The sequence below is a fragment of the Vicia villosa genome, linkage group LG6 (assembly GCF_029867415.1).
Source record: "Vicia villosa cultivar HV-30 ecotype Madison, WI linkage group LG6, Vvil1.0, whole genome shotgun sequence".
Taxonomy (NCBI): Eukaryota; Viridiplantae; Streptophyta; class Magnoliopsida; order Fabales; family Fabaceae; genus Vicia; species Vicia villosa.
In genome coordinates, this window is record NC_081185.1 from 70,432,334 (window position 1) to 70,448,386 (window position 16,053).

General features: G+C 42.1%; 1 protein-coding gene across 1 annotated transcript; it reads right to left on the reverse strand.

Moving 5' to 3' along the window:
* Window positions 1–6,070: 6,070 nt before the first annotated feature.
* On the reverse strand, window positions 6,071–7,978 carry LOC131613841 (uncharacterized). The gene is made up of 2 exons (XM_058885477.1): window positions 6,788–7,978; window positions 6,071–6,601 (listed from the first exon to the last, which is right to left on the reverse strand). Exons 1-2 carry the CDS (start codon window positions 7,976–7,978, stop codon window positions 6,071–6,073), a joined length of 1,722 nt encoding a protein of 573 aa, XP_058741460.1.
* Window positions 7,979–16,053: the final 8,075 nt, after the last annotated feature.

Here is a 16,053-nt window from a genome sequence, read left to right on the forward strand (position 1 = left end):
AGGGTATTTCATTTGCAGAGGTTGCGTGATCCGGACGGCAAGTGGAGTTGGGTGTCGTTTAAGCAGCCGAAGAAGCTGTTCGCCATTTATCAGGACTCTATCAAGCATTTCAATAGTCGATATTTTTTGGTTAAGCCACTTACCCCCGAGGCCGAGAACCACTTGTTCGAGGAGCGCGAGTATATCGAGGATGGAGTGAAGAAGGTGGGTCCATCTGCTCGGTTCCCACTGGAGTGGCAGCCCGATCACTTCGAGCGTGGGACTGACTATTACATCTTCCGGGATGAGGATCTCAATGAGCGGGATACAGGTGGGTACCAGCGGTTCACATCTTTTGTGGACGGGTTTAGATCGGCTGTATGTACGTATCCTAACAGGGATCCCTTGTTCGAGGAAGATGGAAGCCCCATGCTGGAGCCTCGGTACATCAACACCAAAACTGTCCTCGAGTACGGAAGTTACGGGGACGCTATGATTTTGTTAGGTGAGATAGCTATTACTTGTTCGAGCAATATCTTTTTGGTTCTAACTCTTTATTTTGCAGGAAAAATGGCCGACTTGCATGACAAAATTGTGAAGATGAGGGCAAAGAACAAGGGGGCCGTCAAGGTGTCAGTGAAACGAACGCGGGTCGAGGAGGTCAAGGCGGCTGCTGCGGGTGTCCCTGACAGTGGCTCTCCTTCGTCAGTTGGGACGACCTCGCGTGGTTCTCCAGCCGGAAAAAAGCAAAAGAATGAAGGGACCACGGAGCTTCGTCCTCTTATCATCGACAACCCCTCCGAGGAAGATATAGTGCTGCCCTCTTGTACTCTGCACAGGGGAATTTTCTCAAAGAGGAATGTGCTGCTCGAGCGCGAGGAGGTGAGGCACATTGTCAGGCGAGACCGGGCGGCTCGAGACAAGGATTTGTCCGAGGACCTCGAAGGGATGATGAGAGTGGCCGCCTTGGCTTTGGCCCTCAATGCTCAAAATGTCTGTCCCAAGAAGGACTATGATGCTCTGCAGACCAAATATGATGAGCTGGAGCATGAGTTTGAAAATTATAAAGACAAGTTTGAGGTCCAGAGCGGCATAGTGGAAGACCTCGTCAAAGAGCGGAACAAGGTCGCGGACTTGGAGGCCGAGGGAAAAAGGCTCCGTGAGCGAATTGCTGATTTGGAGAGGTCTCATCTCCCTGCTGCCGAGGAGGATGAAGACGAGAAAGCTTTGGTGACGCGCTCTCAGCTTCTGGGCAAGGTGAGGGAGCTGGAGGTCGACTGTGTTGCTACCTTCGGGGTTGGTTTCAAAGCTGCAGTGGATCAGCTGAAATTCCTCAACCCGCGCTTGGTGACGAGGGACATTGGTCCATATAATAAGGTTGTGGACGGGCGAATTGAATCAAACCCGGAGTTCGAGGACTGGGAAGATGAGCTGGAGCCCCAGGGTGAGGACAACAGTGCCGAGGATGAGGATGGTAACGTCTGATCAGTTTACCTTTGGTTGTGGCCTGTGTGCCAGTTTTGTGGCCTGCGTGCCAATGTTTTGTGGCCTGCGTGCCAATGTTTTTAATGGGGCGATGCCCGGATAATGTTTGTAATATTTGGATATCCCGGCCAGGTTGGTCGGTTTTTAATACTACTCTGCTTTTATGTTTCAACGTTTATTTGCGCTTATCCGATATTTATTGTCGAATATGTTTTTATGTTTATGCTCGACCGAGGTTTGTAGTCCGGGCGTGTATTGTACAGTTCGGGTGCGCAGAGCAGGTGTGCGCCAAGAGCGAGCTCGAGGCAGCGGTTGGTGCCACGTGCTCGCGGCGTGAACGATCCCATCGCGAGCTGGGGTTCTACCGTGCGGGTACTTCCGCGGAGGGTCTGTGTGCTAGGCCCGTCGCGTGGTCGGCTTTTCCCCTTGTTAAGGTAATCTGACCGATGCTGTCGTGGAGCATGCACGCTCGTACCAGGGCGCGAGTCCTTGCCCAGCGTTGCCTCGTGTTCGTTATGAGCGGCCGGGTGGTGTTAGGGTGTTTCTAACTGTAGTAGCGTCTGAGTTTTTCAGCATTCCAAGGTCGAGCGAGTTTTTCGCCGAGGAGGCTCTCGAGGTAATACGCACCGTTTTCGGTTTTATCGTAAACTCGGTATGGGCCTTCCCAGTTCGGGGCTAGTTTGCCCTCGCGAGAATCTTTCATGTTCCTGCGGAGCACTAAGTCTCCGACTTCGAATGCGCGCTTGATAACTTTAGCGTTATGTCTTAATGTTATTTGTTGTTTCAATTTCGCTTCTCGGAGGGAAGATCCTGTCCGGATTTCCTCGACCATGTCGAGTTCCTCCCTCATAGCTTCGTCATTGAGTTCTTCCTCGAGGGGTGACTCGGTCCGACGAGACGGTTCTCGGATCTCCACGGGGATCACGGCTTCAGTGCCATAGGTCAACCTGAACGGAGTTTCCCCGGTGCTCGAATGCGGGGTCGTTCTGTATGCCCAGAGGACGCTGTGCAGCTCTTCGACCCAAGCTTTTTTTGCCTCGCCCAGCCTTCTCTTCAATCCACGGAGAATGACCCGGTTGGCGGCTTCAGCCTGTCCGTTGGTTTGGGGGTGCTCGACCGAAGTGAAGTGCTGCTTCGTCCCGAGTTTGGCCACGAATTCCTGGAATTTTCTGTCCGTGAACTGGGTGCCGTTGTCGGTTATTATCGCCTGTGGTACCTCGAATCGAGCGAGTATGTTCCGCTTGTAAAATCGAAGTACGTTTTGGGATGTGATTTTAGCGAGCACTTCAGCTTCTATCCATTTCGTGAAGTAATCCACAGCGACCACCAGGTATTTGTTTTGGTAGGATCCGACCGGGAAAGGTCCGAGGAGGTCCATTCCCCACGTGGAGAAAGGCCAAGGCGAGGAGAGAGATTTGAGCTCGTTCGGGGGAGCCAGGTGCATGTCGGCGTGACGCTGGCATTTGTCGCATTTCTTGACATATTCTTTGGCGTCCTGCTGCATGGTCGGCCAGTAATAGCCAGCTCTGAGGGCTTTCCGAGCTAGTGACCGCCCGCCGAGGTGTTGGCCGTTGATTCCACCATGAAGCTCTTGGAGTACCTCCAGTGCTTGCGAGGCATCGATGCATTTAAGGAGGGGGATGGAGAAGCCTCGTCGGTACAGTTTGTTTTTGAGGATAGTGTATGAACACGCTCGTCTCTTAATTGTTGAGGCTTCTTTCGCGTCGGCGGGGAGCTCGTCTTTCGTGAGGAAGTTGTACACTGGGGTCATCCAGCATTGGTCGTCCCCGATAGCGAATATTTGTAGAGCTCGCGCGTTTTCGCCTATACTTGGTCTGGGCAGAATTTCTTGGATAACCGATTTGTTTCCCCCTTTCTTCCTCGTGCTCGCAAGTTTGGATAGTATGTCGGCGCGCGAGTTGTGTTCTCGGGGAATATGCTCGACTTCTGCTTTGGCGAATTTTTTCATCTTATCCTTGACGAGCGCGAGATATTCGGCGAGTACGTCGTTTTTGGCCTGGTAGTCGCCGCTGATGTGGGATGCGACGAGTTGGGAATCCGTGTAGATCTTGATCTCTCGTGCCCCTACGTCCTCGGCGAGTCTCAGGCCTGCGAGGAGGGCTTCGTACTTGGCCTGGTTGTTCGACGTGTTGAAAGAGAGGACCAAAGATACTTCTACGATAAGTCCTTCGTCGTTTTCCAAGATAATGCCTGCCCCGCTTCCCGAGTTGCTCGAGGCGCCATCTACGTAGATGGTCCATTTGTCCTTAGTCATGTCGGGCGAGTCGGCGATAGAGGTCATCTCTGCTACAAAGTCCGCTTGTGCCTGAGCTTTTAATGCCTTCCTGCTTTCATACTGCACGTCGAATTCCGAAAGCTCGAGGGACCATCTTAGCATTCTGCCGGCCATGTCTGGTCGGCTGAGGAGTTGCTTGATGGGTTGATCCGTCCGAACGAAGATTGTGTGGGAGAGGAAGTAGTATCGTAGCCTTCTGGCCGCTATTACTAGGGCCATGGCGACTTTCTCGATCTGTTGGTATCGCACCTCGGGTCCCTGTAGGGCTTTGCTGGTGAAATATACGGGTTTTTGCCCGTCTTCGGTTTCTCGGATCAAGGCCGCACTGACCGCTTCGTTCGAAACAGCTAAGTAAAGGTACAGAGGTTCGTTTTCGTTGGGTCGGGAAAGGACGGGCGGTTCGGAGAGTACTTGCTTGAGGTGTGCAAGTGCTTGCTCGCATTCCTCGGACCATTCAAAGGCTGCATCTTTGCGTAGCAGTTTAAAGAAAGGGAGGGCGTGCTGGGCGGATTTCGCGACGACACGTGATAGCGCAGTGAGCATCCCGTTTAAGACTTGAATGGATTTTTTATTGTTAGGAGTAGGGAGTTCAGAGAATGCTCGGCATTTATCCGGGTTTGCTTCTATTCCCCGTTCAGTCAGATAGAAACCGAGGAATTTTCCTGCTCGGACGCCGAAGGTGCATTTCTCTAGGTTGAAGCGCATCTTGCAGGATCTGGCCCGCTCGAATACGCGCTCAAGATGGGAGGTGTGGTCGGTGTCTTCTCGAGATTTGACGATCATATCGTCCATGTATACCTCGAGGGTGTCACCGATCTCCCCTCGGAACACTTTGTTCATCATCCGTTGATACGTGGACCCCGCGTTTTTGAGGCCGAAGGGCATTACGTTGTAGTAGTAGTTGCCCGACTCGGTCATAAACGCCGTGCACTGCTTGTCGCTCCTCGCCATGGGGATCTGGTTGTAACCTGAATAAGCATCCATAAAAGACAATAGTTTATAGCCGGCCGAGTTGTCGACCACTCTATCAATGTTTGGTAAAGGATAGGCGTCTTTTGGACATGCCCGGTTAACATCAGTATAATCAACACACATTCTCCATTTTCCATTAGATTTCTTAACAAGTATAACGTTTGAGAGCCAAGTTGAATACTTGGCCTCGGAAATAAAATTTGCCTCTAGGAGGTCTTTTACAGCTTTCTCGGCAGCCTCCGCTTTCTCGGGAGACTGCCGACGCCTACGTTGAACTACGGCTTTTGCGGCTGGGTCGATGGAGAGGTGGTGGCAGGCGACCTCAGGGTCGATTCCGGGCATTTCCGCGGCGCTCCAGGCGAACAGATCGGCATTGGCTCGAAGGCAGGCTATGAGCTGCTTCCTCGGAAGGTCTGGGATGCCCTTACCGATTTTTACTGCTTTGTCGGGGTTTTCTCCCAAGGGGACAAGCTCGAAATCTCCGTTTGGAACTGGTCGGATGGGGTGAGGTGCCTTTGACCGCGTCTTTTCCCCAATCTTTGGTTCTTCCTCTGCAAACCGGGCATCCAGGTCGACTGAGCTGACGTTGGTTGTCTGATGCTGGTCTTCTCGAGGATGCTTGTCTTCGGCCCTTGGCTTTTTGTTGGAGCTGGTCGGCGGAGCGATCAGTTCTAATCCTTTGACGGAGGCGTCGAAGATTCTTCTGGCTGCTTCAATATCGGCGTTGATGGTGGCCACTCGTCCTGTCCTCGTGTAGAACTTCATCTTCAGGTGGACAGTGGAGGGTGCGGCGGTCAGCTCGGCTAGAGTGGGGCGTCCGATGATGCAATTGTACAGGGTTTTGCAGTCGATCACCAAGAATCTGGTTTTGACTTGCCTAGAGGCTTCCCCTTCCCCGAAGGTGACAATCAACTCGACGTAACCCCATGGTTTAGTGGTAGCTCCGTTGAAACCTTGAAGGTCTGAGCCCACATAGGGAGTGAGGTGCGTGTCGTCCAGCTGGAGTGTTCGGAAGAGATGGGAGTACATGATGTCGACCGAGCTGCCTTCATCAGCTAGGACTCGTCGAACAACGAAGTTCGCTATTCTTGCTCGGACGAGCAGGGGAATTGTGGCGTTTGGAGCTCCGCCGGGCAGTTCTTCCAGGTAGAAGGTGATTGGTTCAGATTTTCCTCGAAATTTTCGCAGTGTAGGGCCGAGGTCTGTGTTGGCGCTAAGCAGCTCATCGAACTTTCTCTTCACTGAACTGATGGTGAGGGAGCCTGGATCTCCGCCGTTGGAGACGACCATGGCGAATGGGAATTCTTCCCATTTGCTGAGTGTGGTAGACACCCCGACTTATGGTATGAAGTCTTCAGGTCGGGTGACGGACAGGGCTACTTGCAAGGGTCTGTTGTCCGGTGAGTTCCCTTCGTCAGAGTTTCTCTGGTCGTCTCTCCGGGAAGGTTCCCCTTTCTTTGTGTATCTCGAAAGGCGACCCTCCTTGATGAGTGTTTCAATGGCATCCTTGAGGTGAATGCATTCCTCGGTCAGGTGTCCATGACTCTTATGGTATTTGCAGTACTTGGACTTGTCGGTTCCTGGCCTCGCGGGGTTTGATTTCAGGGGTCTGATGTTCGACTTCTTGAAGTCAGTGTTTTGGCGTTCGGCCAGAATCCGTTCCCGTGAGGCGTTTAGAGGGGTGTAGTCGTTGAAGCGACCGGAAGGTCCTCGACGCTCCTTGGTATCGAGAGACCTGTCGTCTTTCCTTTTTTCATGCCCGCGTCTCGAGCCTGAGTGCTCGTAGTTTGAACTGCGAGCGGCATCATTGCCTCGCGAGGCTTTCATGGGAGCAGCCTCTCCCTCCTCGAATGCTATGAAGGCTTGAGCCTTGCGAAGGAGGGCGTTCATGGAGTGGACTTTCTCAATCTTGATGGCCTTTTTGAAGTCGCTTCCGGGGAGGAGCCCTCGTTCGAGGAGGTACCTCTTCATGTAGTCCGTCGTCTGCACTTGGATAGCTTCTTTGTTGAACCTGTCGAGGTAGTCTCTCAAAGGTTCGTTGGTACCTTGAATTACCGCTTCAAGATTTGCTTCCGACTTCGGTTGCCGACGAGACGCGGTGAAGTGGCTTAGGAAAAGGTCCTTCAGTTCAGTCCAGGAGTGGATGGAATCAGGGGGCAGATTCCTGTACCATGTCATCGCGCCTTTCCTTAGCGTGGTCGGAAAGATGCGGCATTTGATGGATCCCCGGACAACATGGTAGTCCATGACAGCTTCGATGCTCCTTATGTGATCATCGGGGTCGGTGGTCCCGTCATACTGGTCCAAGGCGGGTGGTTTTTCCATCCCTCGGGGGAGACGAACTCGCCGGATGTGCTCGGACAAGGGACTGCGGAAATCTTCTTCGTCGCTAGGCTCAGGGGAGTTTGAATGTCTGCCCCGCTTGAATTTAGTGCGTGTTTTGCCCGAGATTTTGCGGTTGTCTTTTGGAGGAGAGTGCTCGCGGATTTTCTGCACAGCTTTGGAGGGGCCTCGGTGTTCCTGCTCGGGTGAGAGACTCCTGGCTTCAGTGGTTTCAGGCTTCTGATTCTTCCGAGTCTTTCGAGGTGGAGAGCGGGAATAAGACCGCTGGCGCCGGTTTCTCCTCGCGGGGGAGCGAGACCTAGACGGACTGCGCTTGCGATTTCTCCTCGGAGGAGACCGCGAAGAGGAATAGGAACGTGACCGATGGCGTCTCCGCTGAGGGGAGCGATATCGTCGCTTCCTTTCTAGCTCGTGGATGCGGTCGCCCTGTTGGCGGATGAGGCGGTTGGTTCTCTGCAGCTCCTTGAGTAGGATAATGGCGGTTGGATCAGCGCCCTCGGGAATGTTGATCTGTTCCTCCTCGTCCGGGCTACGGCTTCTTCGTCTGTCAGAGGTGCGGGTGAACGAGGAAGCGGCTTGTCCGTCTCTGGAATCAGTCTCATTCACAATTTGGAGTTGTTCTGGTTCAGTCTGGGGTCGGGTCTGCCCGTCCTCCCCGTTCTGAACGTGTCCTTCAGGATGGGTTTGTTCGACATTCTGGACTTGTTGAAGGCCGTGCACATGTTGAATGTTCTGAATCTGTTGCCTCTGGGGCTGCGAGGTCTCATGCCTCGGCCTTCTCTGTCCGGCAAGAGCACGTTGCGATCCTTCCTGCCGACGGCGATTCGTCACCTCGCGGGTGGAATCTTCGATCAGTTGTTCCAGGAGGAAGGGATCAGGGCTAGGTATGTTGTTGTTGGCCATGACGATGGTGAAAGGTTATGCTTTGATCTTTGTTAAAGAAGGGGGAGCACATTCCCACAGACGGCGCCACTGATCGTACCTGATCAGAAGAATCGTCAAGGCGGCAGTATCTGGCTTGAAGAGCAAGATGGGGGGGTACCTGCAAGGTCCTCTGATGCTTAAGTCAGTAGCTATTAGAGAATGAGGGTTTTTAGTGAAGAATTGAATACCTGACCCTTTAGTGAAAGAGGGTATTTATAGCCCCCAGCGCTGGGCCAAGGTTCCCTAATTGGGCCAGATCCAATTGGAGGCCCACGTGCTAGGGAACTGCCAGAACGTCCCGTGCTAGGGCTGAGTCAGCAGGAGACTCACGTTCTGGATGCACATGGCGTAGGGTTCGGAGTTGGTTGACCGAATCCTTCGCTGAGACGTGACGCGTGGTCTTCGCGCGTGGATAACTCTCGGCGGTTACCCAGTAAGTGGGCCCAAATGATTTGGGCCTGCTCGGCTAGAGTCTTCGCGCGGGGGCAGCCCTTGACGGTTGCCCAGTAATTGAGCCCAAGGGATTTGGGCCTGCTCGGCTGGTAACAAGGGTTGGGCCTGCTCGGCCCAGTCCAGAACAGAAAATATGGGGTGTTACAACTCTCCACCACTAAAAGAGTTTTCGTCCTCGAAAACATACCTCAAGTAACCAGCTCGTATAAGAGTCCTTCACCTGAGTTTCTAGCTCTCAATTAACATTACTATCAGTCAACCTCAAAAATCCATCTGACATAACCAACAGGAAACATGTTTCATACAAATTAAGTATTCACTCTTTCAACTTTATTGAATGGATGCCCCAAGTGTTAGCTTTTCATCGGTCCGAATTAAATAACATTTTCCCTACAACTTTATTGCATGAATGATGACATCACATGTAAGCCATGGATGATGGAAGTCATATTTAAATTTCTTTTACATTTCATTTTCCCACACTTTCTTACTTTCATTTTAATTTTTCTTAATTTATTTATTATCACAAAAAATATTAATAATCTATTTTTAAATTTTAATCTTACTAAAAATTTTAAATTTCTTTCGCATTTCATTTTTTCATACTTTCATTTTGATTTTTCAACATTTATCTATTATCGCAAAAAATATTAATAATCGATCATTTAATTATTATTCCCAAAAATATTTAATTATTTCACGGGCCACTATCAACTTAATATTTAATTTTTTTAATTGATCATTACACATTTTCTCTGTCGTAATTAAAATTTCAAATTTCTCTCACATTTTTTCACACTTTCTTACTTTCATTTTAATTTTTTTCTCTATTTATTTATTTATTATCTCACGGGTCACTATCAACATAATATCTATTTTATTTTAATCAATCATTATCTTTATTTGAGAGATAATATCTTTATTTTTATTTTTTTTCTCCATCTCACAATTTTTTATCATTATTTAATACAATTAAATTTCCATGATTATTGTTTATTTTACATTTGTTTTTAAATATATTTTATATCGCATCAAATTATTTTTTTATTTCACAGGTCATTATCAATATAGTAGCTATTTTATTTTAATCAACAATTACTATTAATTGAGAGATAATTTTTATTTTTAAATGTTAATATTTCATTTTTATTATCTCCATCTTATAGTATTTTTTATATGATTATTTAATACAATTGAATTTATATGATTATTTTTCATTTATAATTAAACCATAGTGATCTATATCATTTTCTTTTAATTGTTGTTGGATCGTCAATTATTAAATTACCTGACCCAATTTTGCTATTGTGTTCTTAACCTATCTTAAACATTTTTTTGTGGATCATTGTTTTCTATATAATTATTGTTAAATTTACAATTAAGTAAACTATTTCATATTTTTCATTTATATTTAAAATTTTACATTTGCATTTGTTAAAATTTTATTTTTTTCTCCAACTCACATGTCCTTTATTTTAAACAATAATGACTTTAATTTGGAAACTAAAGTATTTATTTTCAAATTTCAAAACGATTCCTATGGATATTAGGTTTTCAAAGAATTGGGAGTATAACAGAGCAATCAATAAAACTCTAACTCTATTCAAGTAAAACAATTCCTTTTAATTATGCATATTGCTTATAATTCCTTTTATTTATATTATTCATATCATTACAAAAATACTACACCAGAAAAAAAAATCACCCGTGCGGAAGCACGGGTCTCTCACTAGTTTTCAATTGAAATTGTACTTTATAAGGAGAGAGAAAATGAGGTAGTGTATTATGTTGTAGAAAGTTGGTGGACCAATGAGAGTGAAACACTTGTGCAAAACATAAAAAAGGTGAAGGGTTATTTTGTTAATTACCAAAATGTCCATTTTGTAGTGTAAATTTCTTTTGAGAAAAAGGCAATTTAGGGAGTTTGGTCAATCTTTTAATATATGTTAGATAGTAGATTACAAAAATACTACACCAGAAAAAAAATCACCCGTGCGGAAGCACGGGTCTCTGACTAGTTTTCAATTGAAATTATACTTTATAAGGAGAGAGAAAATGAGGTAGTGTATTATGTTGTAGAAAGTTGGTGGACCAATGGGAGTGAAACACTTGTGCAAAACATAAAAAAGGTGAAGGGTTATTTTGTTAATTACCAAAATATCCATTTTGTATTGTAAATTTATTTTGAGAAAAGGGCAATTTAGGGAGTTTGGTCAATCTTTTAATATATGTTAGATAGTAGAAGTAAATGACTTTGAAACAAAAACAATGGTGTTTCTATACGTACATTCTCTGCAACTCTTTTCTCTAACACTGGTACTTTGAGTATTTTGAGTAATTTGTACAAAATGAACACCCTGAATCCTAACACTAAGACTCCTATTTATATTAATTCGACTCTAACGGTCTTTTTTCAGGAACATGCCACGTTCGATGTTTTGCATGATTCATTCGAATAACAGGCTTCCATGCGTCTCTCATGGATAAAACAATTCGATTCAAATTCAAAATCTTATTTATTCACAAGCGCCAAACCTTCAATGTGTCTTAACAAAACATCTTCAAATCTCAAATTTATCAGCGAAGATAACTACATTTGATTCTTCTGGCCTTAAAACAATTAAAGCCCAAACTGAAAAAAAAAATTTATTCACTTCGACTCAACTTACGTCAAAATTACCAGTCAATAATATGACTCCAGAATTAACCACTCCTCAGAGTGTCGTAGGAAAACTCTTACTAATTTTACGATCGCAATTAACACACATATTAGGCATCTCCCATTGATGACTCATAGGGAGTCTCCTACTAACATTGACTCAATAAATTATGAGGATAAAAGGTGGATCCATTCCCATTAATCACACCCCGTGAAAACCGCAACTAGCCAACATGTACTATAATATGCATGCGCATAAACATGTTTCAAAACATATGTATCTAATGACAGAAACTTACACATTTTATGTAACCCATCTAGCGCACACATACCATATATATGAAAATGCAACATTATCAGTTTTCATTAGCCAATTCATATATTTATTCCAAATCATATGAAAGCATATTCATAAGTTTAATACCACATTGTACAACACTTATCCCAATTAACTTATCCCAATGAAGGGTATCATACAATCATTAAGGATCTCCGGCTTTTTTAGGAAAAAGATATTTTTATACCGGTATTTGACACCTACACCGAATTGGTATAGGTAAAATATACTCATTTTATTTTTTTTAATAATTTATTATGACTTTGCTTTTTGTGCAAGCATTTGCTCTGTGTTAGTGAGCTACGGTGTAGATAAGGTGTATCTACAAAGCAACGTAAAAATAGCAAGGCTGGCTTTTTTATGACTATATGGTATTTGCCTTTGGCTCTAGATGTATGACATCCGTGGGACATGTCATACCTAATTATCCTTTGAATTTACATACTTGATGATAAGCTAGGTTGTAACTAATCCAGATCTTGTACCTTAATCTTAATCTCAGGAGCATATGTAAATTATGTTTATATCCTAGTTAATCATATGAAATGTAAATTATATCGTTTGTTGTAAACTTTGCAATTCAATATTAAGTTTTAATTTAGAAAAGATTTACTTGTTTTTTTCATGACGATATTGTTTTATCTTTGTCAAAATGCGAAAATATTGCATCGATGCACTAACCAATTCACCCTTTAAATGTATCTTCTTAACTAATAATAAAATGTTGGCACTACATTAATATTGAGTTGTCTCCACAACATTTTAAATTTAAACAAATGAATAATGAATAATATATTATTAAAAAATATAGTTATTGTCATCCTATGTTTACAAAAATAATTTAAACCAATTGTTTTATCTTTGTATATTAATATTTTATTGTTAATTTATCTTTGCATGTAGAAAATTTTAATCAAATTATTGTATTTATTATGCTTCACTTAGAATCAATTATTTAATTAAGTAAATGACTGTTAGATAAGTCATAAATCTCAATTTAATAACTTCTCTCTGATTACATTTTTATTTCCAGAGGGTAAATTAGTGTTTTCTAGATGTCTGCATCCTTTCTAAGTAACATATGCATATTTGACTGATTCTAATTCACGAACATTCAATACATCAATTGGTCTATGGAGAAGTGATAAGAATGCCATAGCCTCTTTAAAAGTCTACCTCTACTTTTTTTTTTATGGAATCTTTGAAAAAGCTATACCGCTTACAATGAAATCTCATTTGATTAATACATATTTATATATTTTATTTTGTTCTTTTTATTTTATTCCATCTATTGTAATTATATAAACGGTTCCTACAATATTAAGTATTGAAGATTGAAATAGGTTTAATATCATATAACTTTTTTGAGATAAACAACTTTAAAACATATCTACTAATAAAACAGTATAATATAAGGGAGTTATTAAATTACATTGTTTATCTTCCCAACACTTTATATTGTTTTTTTTACTTATAGATATAGATATGTTATAAAATAGTTTTGTCTTAAAATAAGTTTTATTTTATGAAACCGATTTCTATCTTCAAAGTTTAATAATATCGGAAAAACATATATAATTACACTAGTGAATAAACTTAAAAGAACAATTACATATAAATATTTTTTGATCAGATAAATTTCCATACTAAGCAGTATAGAATTGTCATAGATTTCATAAGAAAAAAGTAAAGTTAGATTTTAAACAATCAATGACACACTTTTCATTGTTCCATTCAAAAATTGACGCATTCAATGCTTTTAAATTACAATTAGTCAAATATATACATCTATATGTCCTAGAAAGATTACATGCATCTAGAAAACTTTAACTAACCCTTTTATCGTAAAAAAAGAATATTAGTAAATTGACAGTTATAAATTACCTATCATTCATTTAGGTAAAAAAATGATTGATTTGAAGTGTACGTAGCAGTTTGTAATTTGTTTTCGTAAAGAGGCTTGGAGTGTATAGAAGAAGGAAAGGAGATATTTTTACATAAATTAAATTATAAACAATATAAAAATCAATTAAATAAATGATATATTATATAGCAATTTTTAATGTCATTTTATAAAATTTCCATTAAAATATAGACCAACTTAGCAAAATCACGTTGACGACATTTTTTGCCCAGAAAATGACTTGGAGATGGAGGGATACACAGTGACAAAAATATAGAAAATTTCTTTGGCCACCTCCCTATGGGGGTCACCCCCAGCGAAAATTTCAAAATACCCCTGCTTCGGAAGTTCATTTCCGAAAGCGTCTTTTTTTGAAAAAATTTACATACTTCGGAAGTGCACTTTCGAAATACTGCGATTTCTGCAGATTTATCAAAACACTCCCCCTCCCCCAATCATTTACCCTAAATCAAAACAAAAAGTGGCAAAGGCGAAAATTTGTGCAAACAGAATTCCAAAGCTGCATCAAGGCTCCAATCACACTGCTAAACAACATTCAAAAGCCCTCAATCCTAACACTTTGTAAGTTTTGAAATTTTTAGATCTATTATTGAAATGCATGTTATTTAGGGTTTTAATTGCATAAATGATATATGGTTAGGTTGTTAGTAGTATTTAGGTTGTTTAGAAGCATTTTGATTTGGTTTGAAGTTTGGTTTAGGGGTCTGTCATGGAAGTTGCAGAAAACTCCATCGCAGGGGTGTTTCGGAAGTTCATTTCCGAAAACACCTCCATCCCAGTTTTCGGAAATGAACTTCCGAAATGTATCAGAAGTTCAATTTTTTTTGTTTTTTATTTTGTCTCGCATATTAATCGATTTCAATTGTTTACAGGAACATGTCAGACAACCAACCAGCACGCAGGACTGCGTCTTCTAAAGAGGGCGCTAAGGGAAGAAAGGGTTCTTCAAAGAAGGAGGTGAAGGAGGTGAAGGAGGTGAAGGAGAAGAAGAAGCTTTTGAGTGGTTCTGCTTCTCGTCCCCTGGGGGTCCATGGCTCGGACGTGCAGGCTCAGCCTTCAGGCGTGATCAACGTTGATGGTTCTGATACTGAGTGGGATGAGGATTGGTATAATTATCTTCATTCGGAGGAGTTCGCTCGTCGGGAAGAATAACGTGTTTTTATTTTGTTTGATGTGTATTTTGTAACGCTCGTCGGGCAGAATAACATGTTTTTGTTTTGTTTGACGTATTTTGTTTTGTTCTGATTTCGGATTGTATCGCACAGTGTTTTTGTATTGGATTTATCATGTTAGTTTTTGGAAGTGGTAACCGGGGTCAGAACATATGACGGAGGAGGTGGATGTTCGGAGGAAGAAGAACCGGAGGTACGTCCACCGCGAGACAAAGGAGCCAATCAATGTAAGCTATAGTTTATCATTATCATCTGGGGACGTCATTTCTAAAAAATCAAGATTAAAAATAATAAGATATTTTTCCCAATTTTTTGTAATGACGTCCCCTGATGATAATGATAAATTATAGCTTACATTGATTGGCTCTTTTGTCTCGCGGTGGACGTACCTCCGGTTCTTCTTCCTCCGGACATCCACCTCCTCCGTCATATGTTCCGGCCTCGGTTACACCTCCTCGGTCATTTGTTACTTACAGTAGTACGTATTTTTATTAAAAGAATAAAAAAACCTTTTGAAATTTGGAAGCCTTTTTTTCTCCCCACCACTCTCTCATCCCCACCTACCCGTGTTCAACAATATGTAACTTTAATTTTATGTAATATTATCGTTGTAATCTTCACCCGATTAAATAAAGCGAATTGTTGTTGTTTTTCATTTTATTCTGTCCAGACATATTTTCGGAGGTTCATTTTCGAATTCTCCAAGGGGGGTGCGTTCGGAGATGAACTTCCGAAACACCACATTTTCTGAATAGTAACTTTATTTCGGAGATGCATCTCCGAAATCAATATTTTATATTAAAAAACACACGTTTTCGGAGATACATTTCCGAAAACACCTTTTTTAAGAAAATAAGTACAGTTTCGGAAATGAACTTCCGAAACAAGGGGTATTGTGGTAAATTCACCAGTGGTGGGCAAGAAGGTTAGGCGGTGGGTGAAGAAAAAACTAAAATATATAAAACATAAAATCTCAGTTTTTCATAAAGATATATGATAAAGTAAGGAATATTAAATTTATATTAAAATATTATATTTTTATATATATATTTTTAAAACATTCATTAAGTTTTTTATGTAAATTTATTTATTTTTTACTTTAATACGGTAAAATTGATTTACATAAAGAAAAAGGAAGTATGCACTCGTTAAAATCTTAATATGTTCCCATTTAATCATATATTTAAATAAAAAACAATTATAATTGATGTTAACTTCTGATTTGTAATGTATATATTAAAATAACACAACTAATCCATTAAATTGTTAAGTTTTTAATAAGGTTGATTTTTCTCATCTTTTGTATCAATCACAATGGTTTTGGCTTCTTCAATGGTTCGCTAAAATGTCTTCTACTAATGTTTCCGAAATTGTAAATGATTTGTTTTGTGAATTATTTGAAAAGAGAAAAAATTTTAAAATTTTTATAACAAAATTTAAAGTAATACAAATGTCAGATAAAGTGAAAATCTTTGTTTATGGAGGTTAAAAACTACAAATTTGAGTCTA

Bases quoted from the DNA above. Each gene is read 5' to 3' on its own strand.
- LOC131613841 (XM_058885477.1), bottom strand. From the start codon at position 7,978: ATGGCCAACAACAACATACCTAGCCCTGATCCCTTCCTCCTGGAACAA. The intron at 6,602-6,787 runs GTAATTCAAGGT...CTCCTTCGCAAG, and splicing joins CGGAAGCAAATCTTGAAGCG to GCTCAAGCCTTCATAGCATT.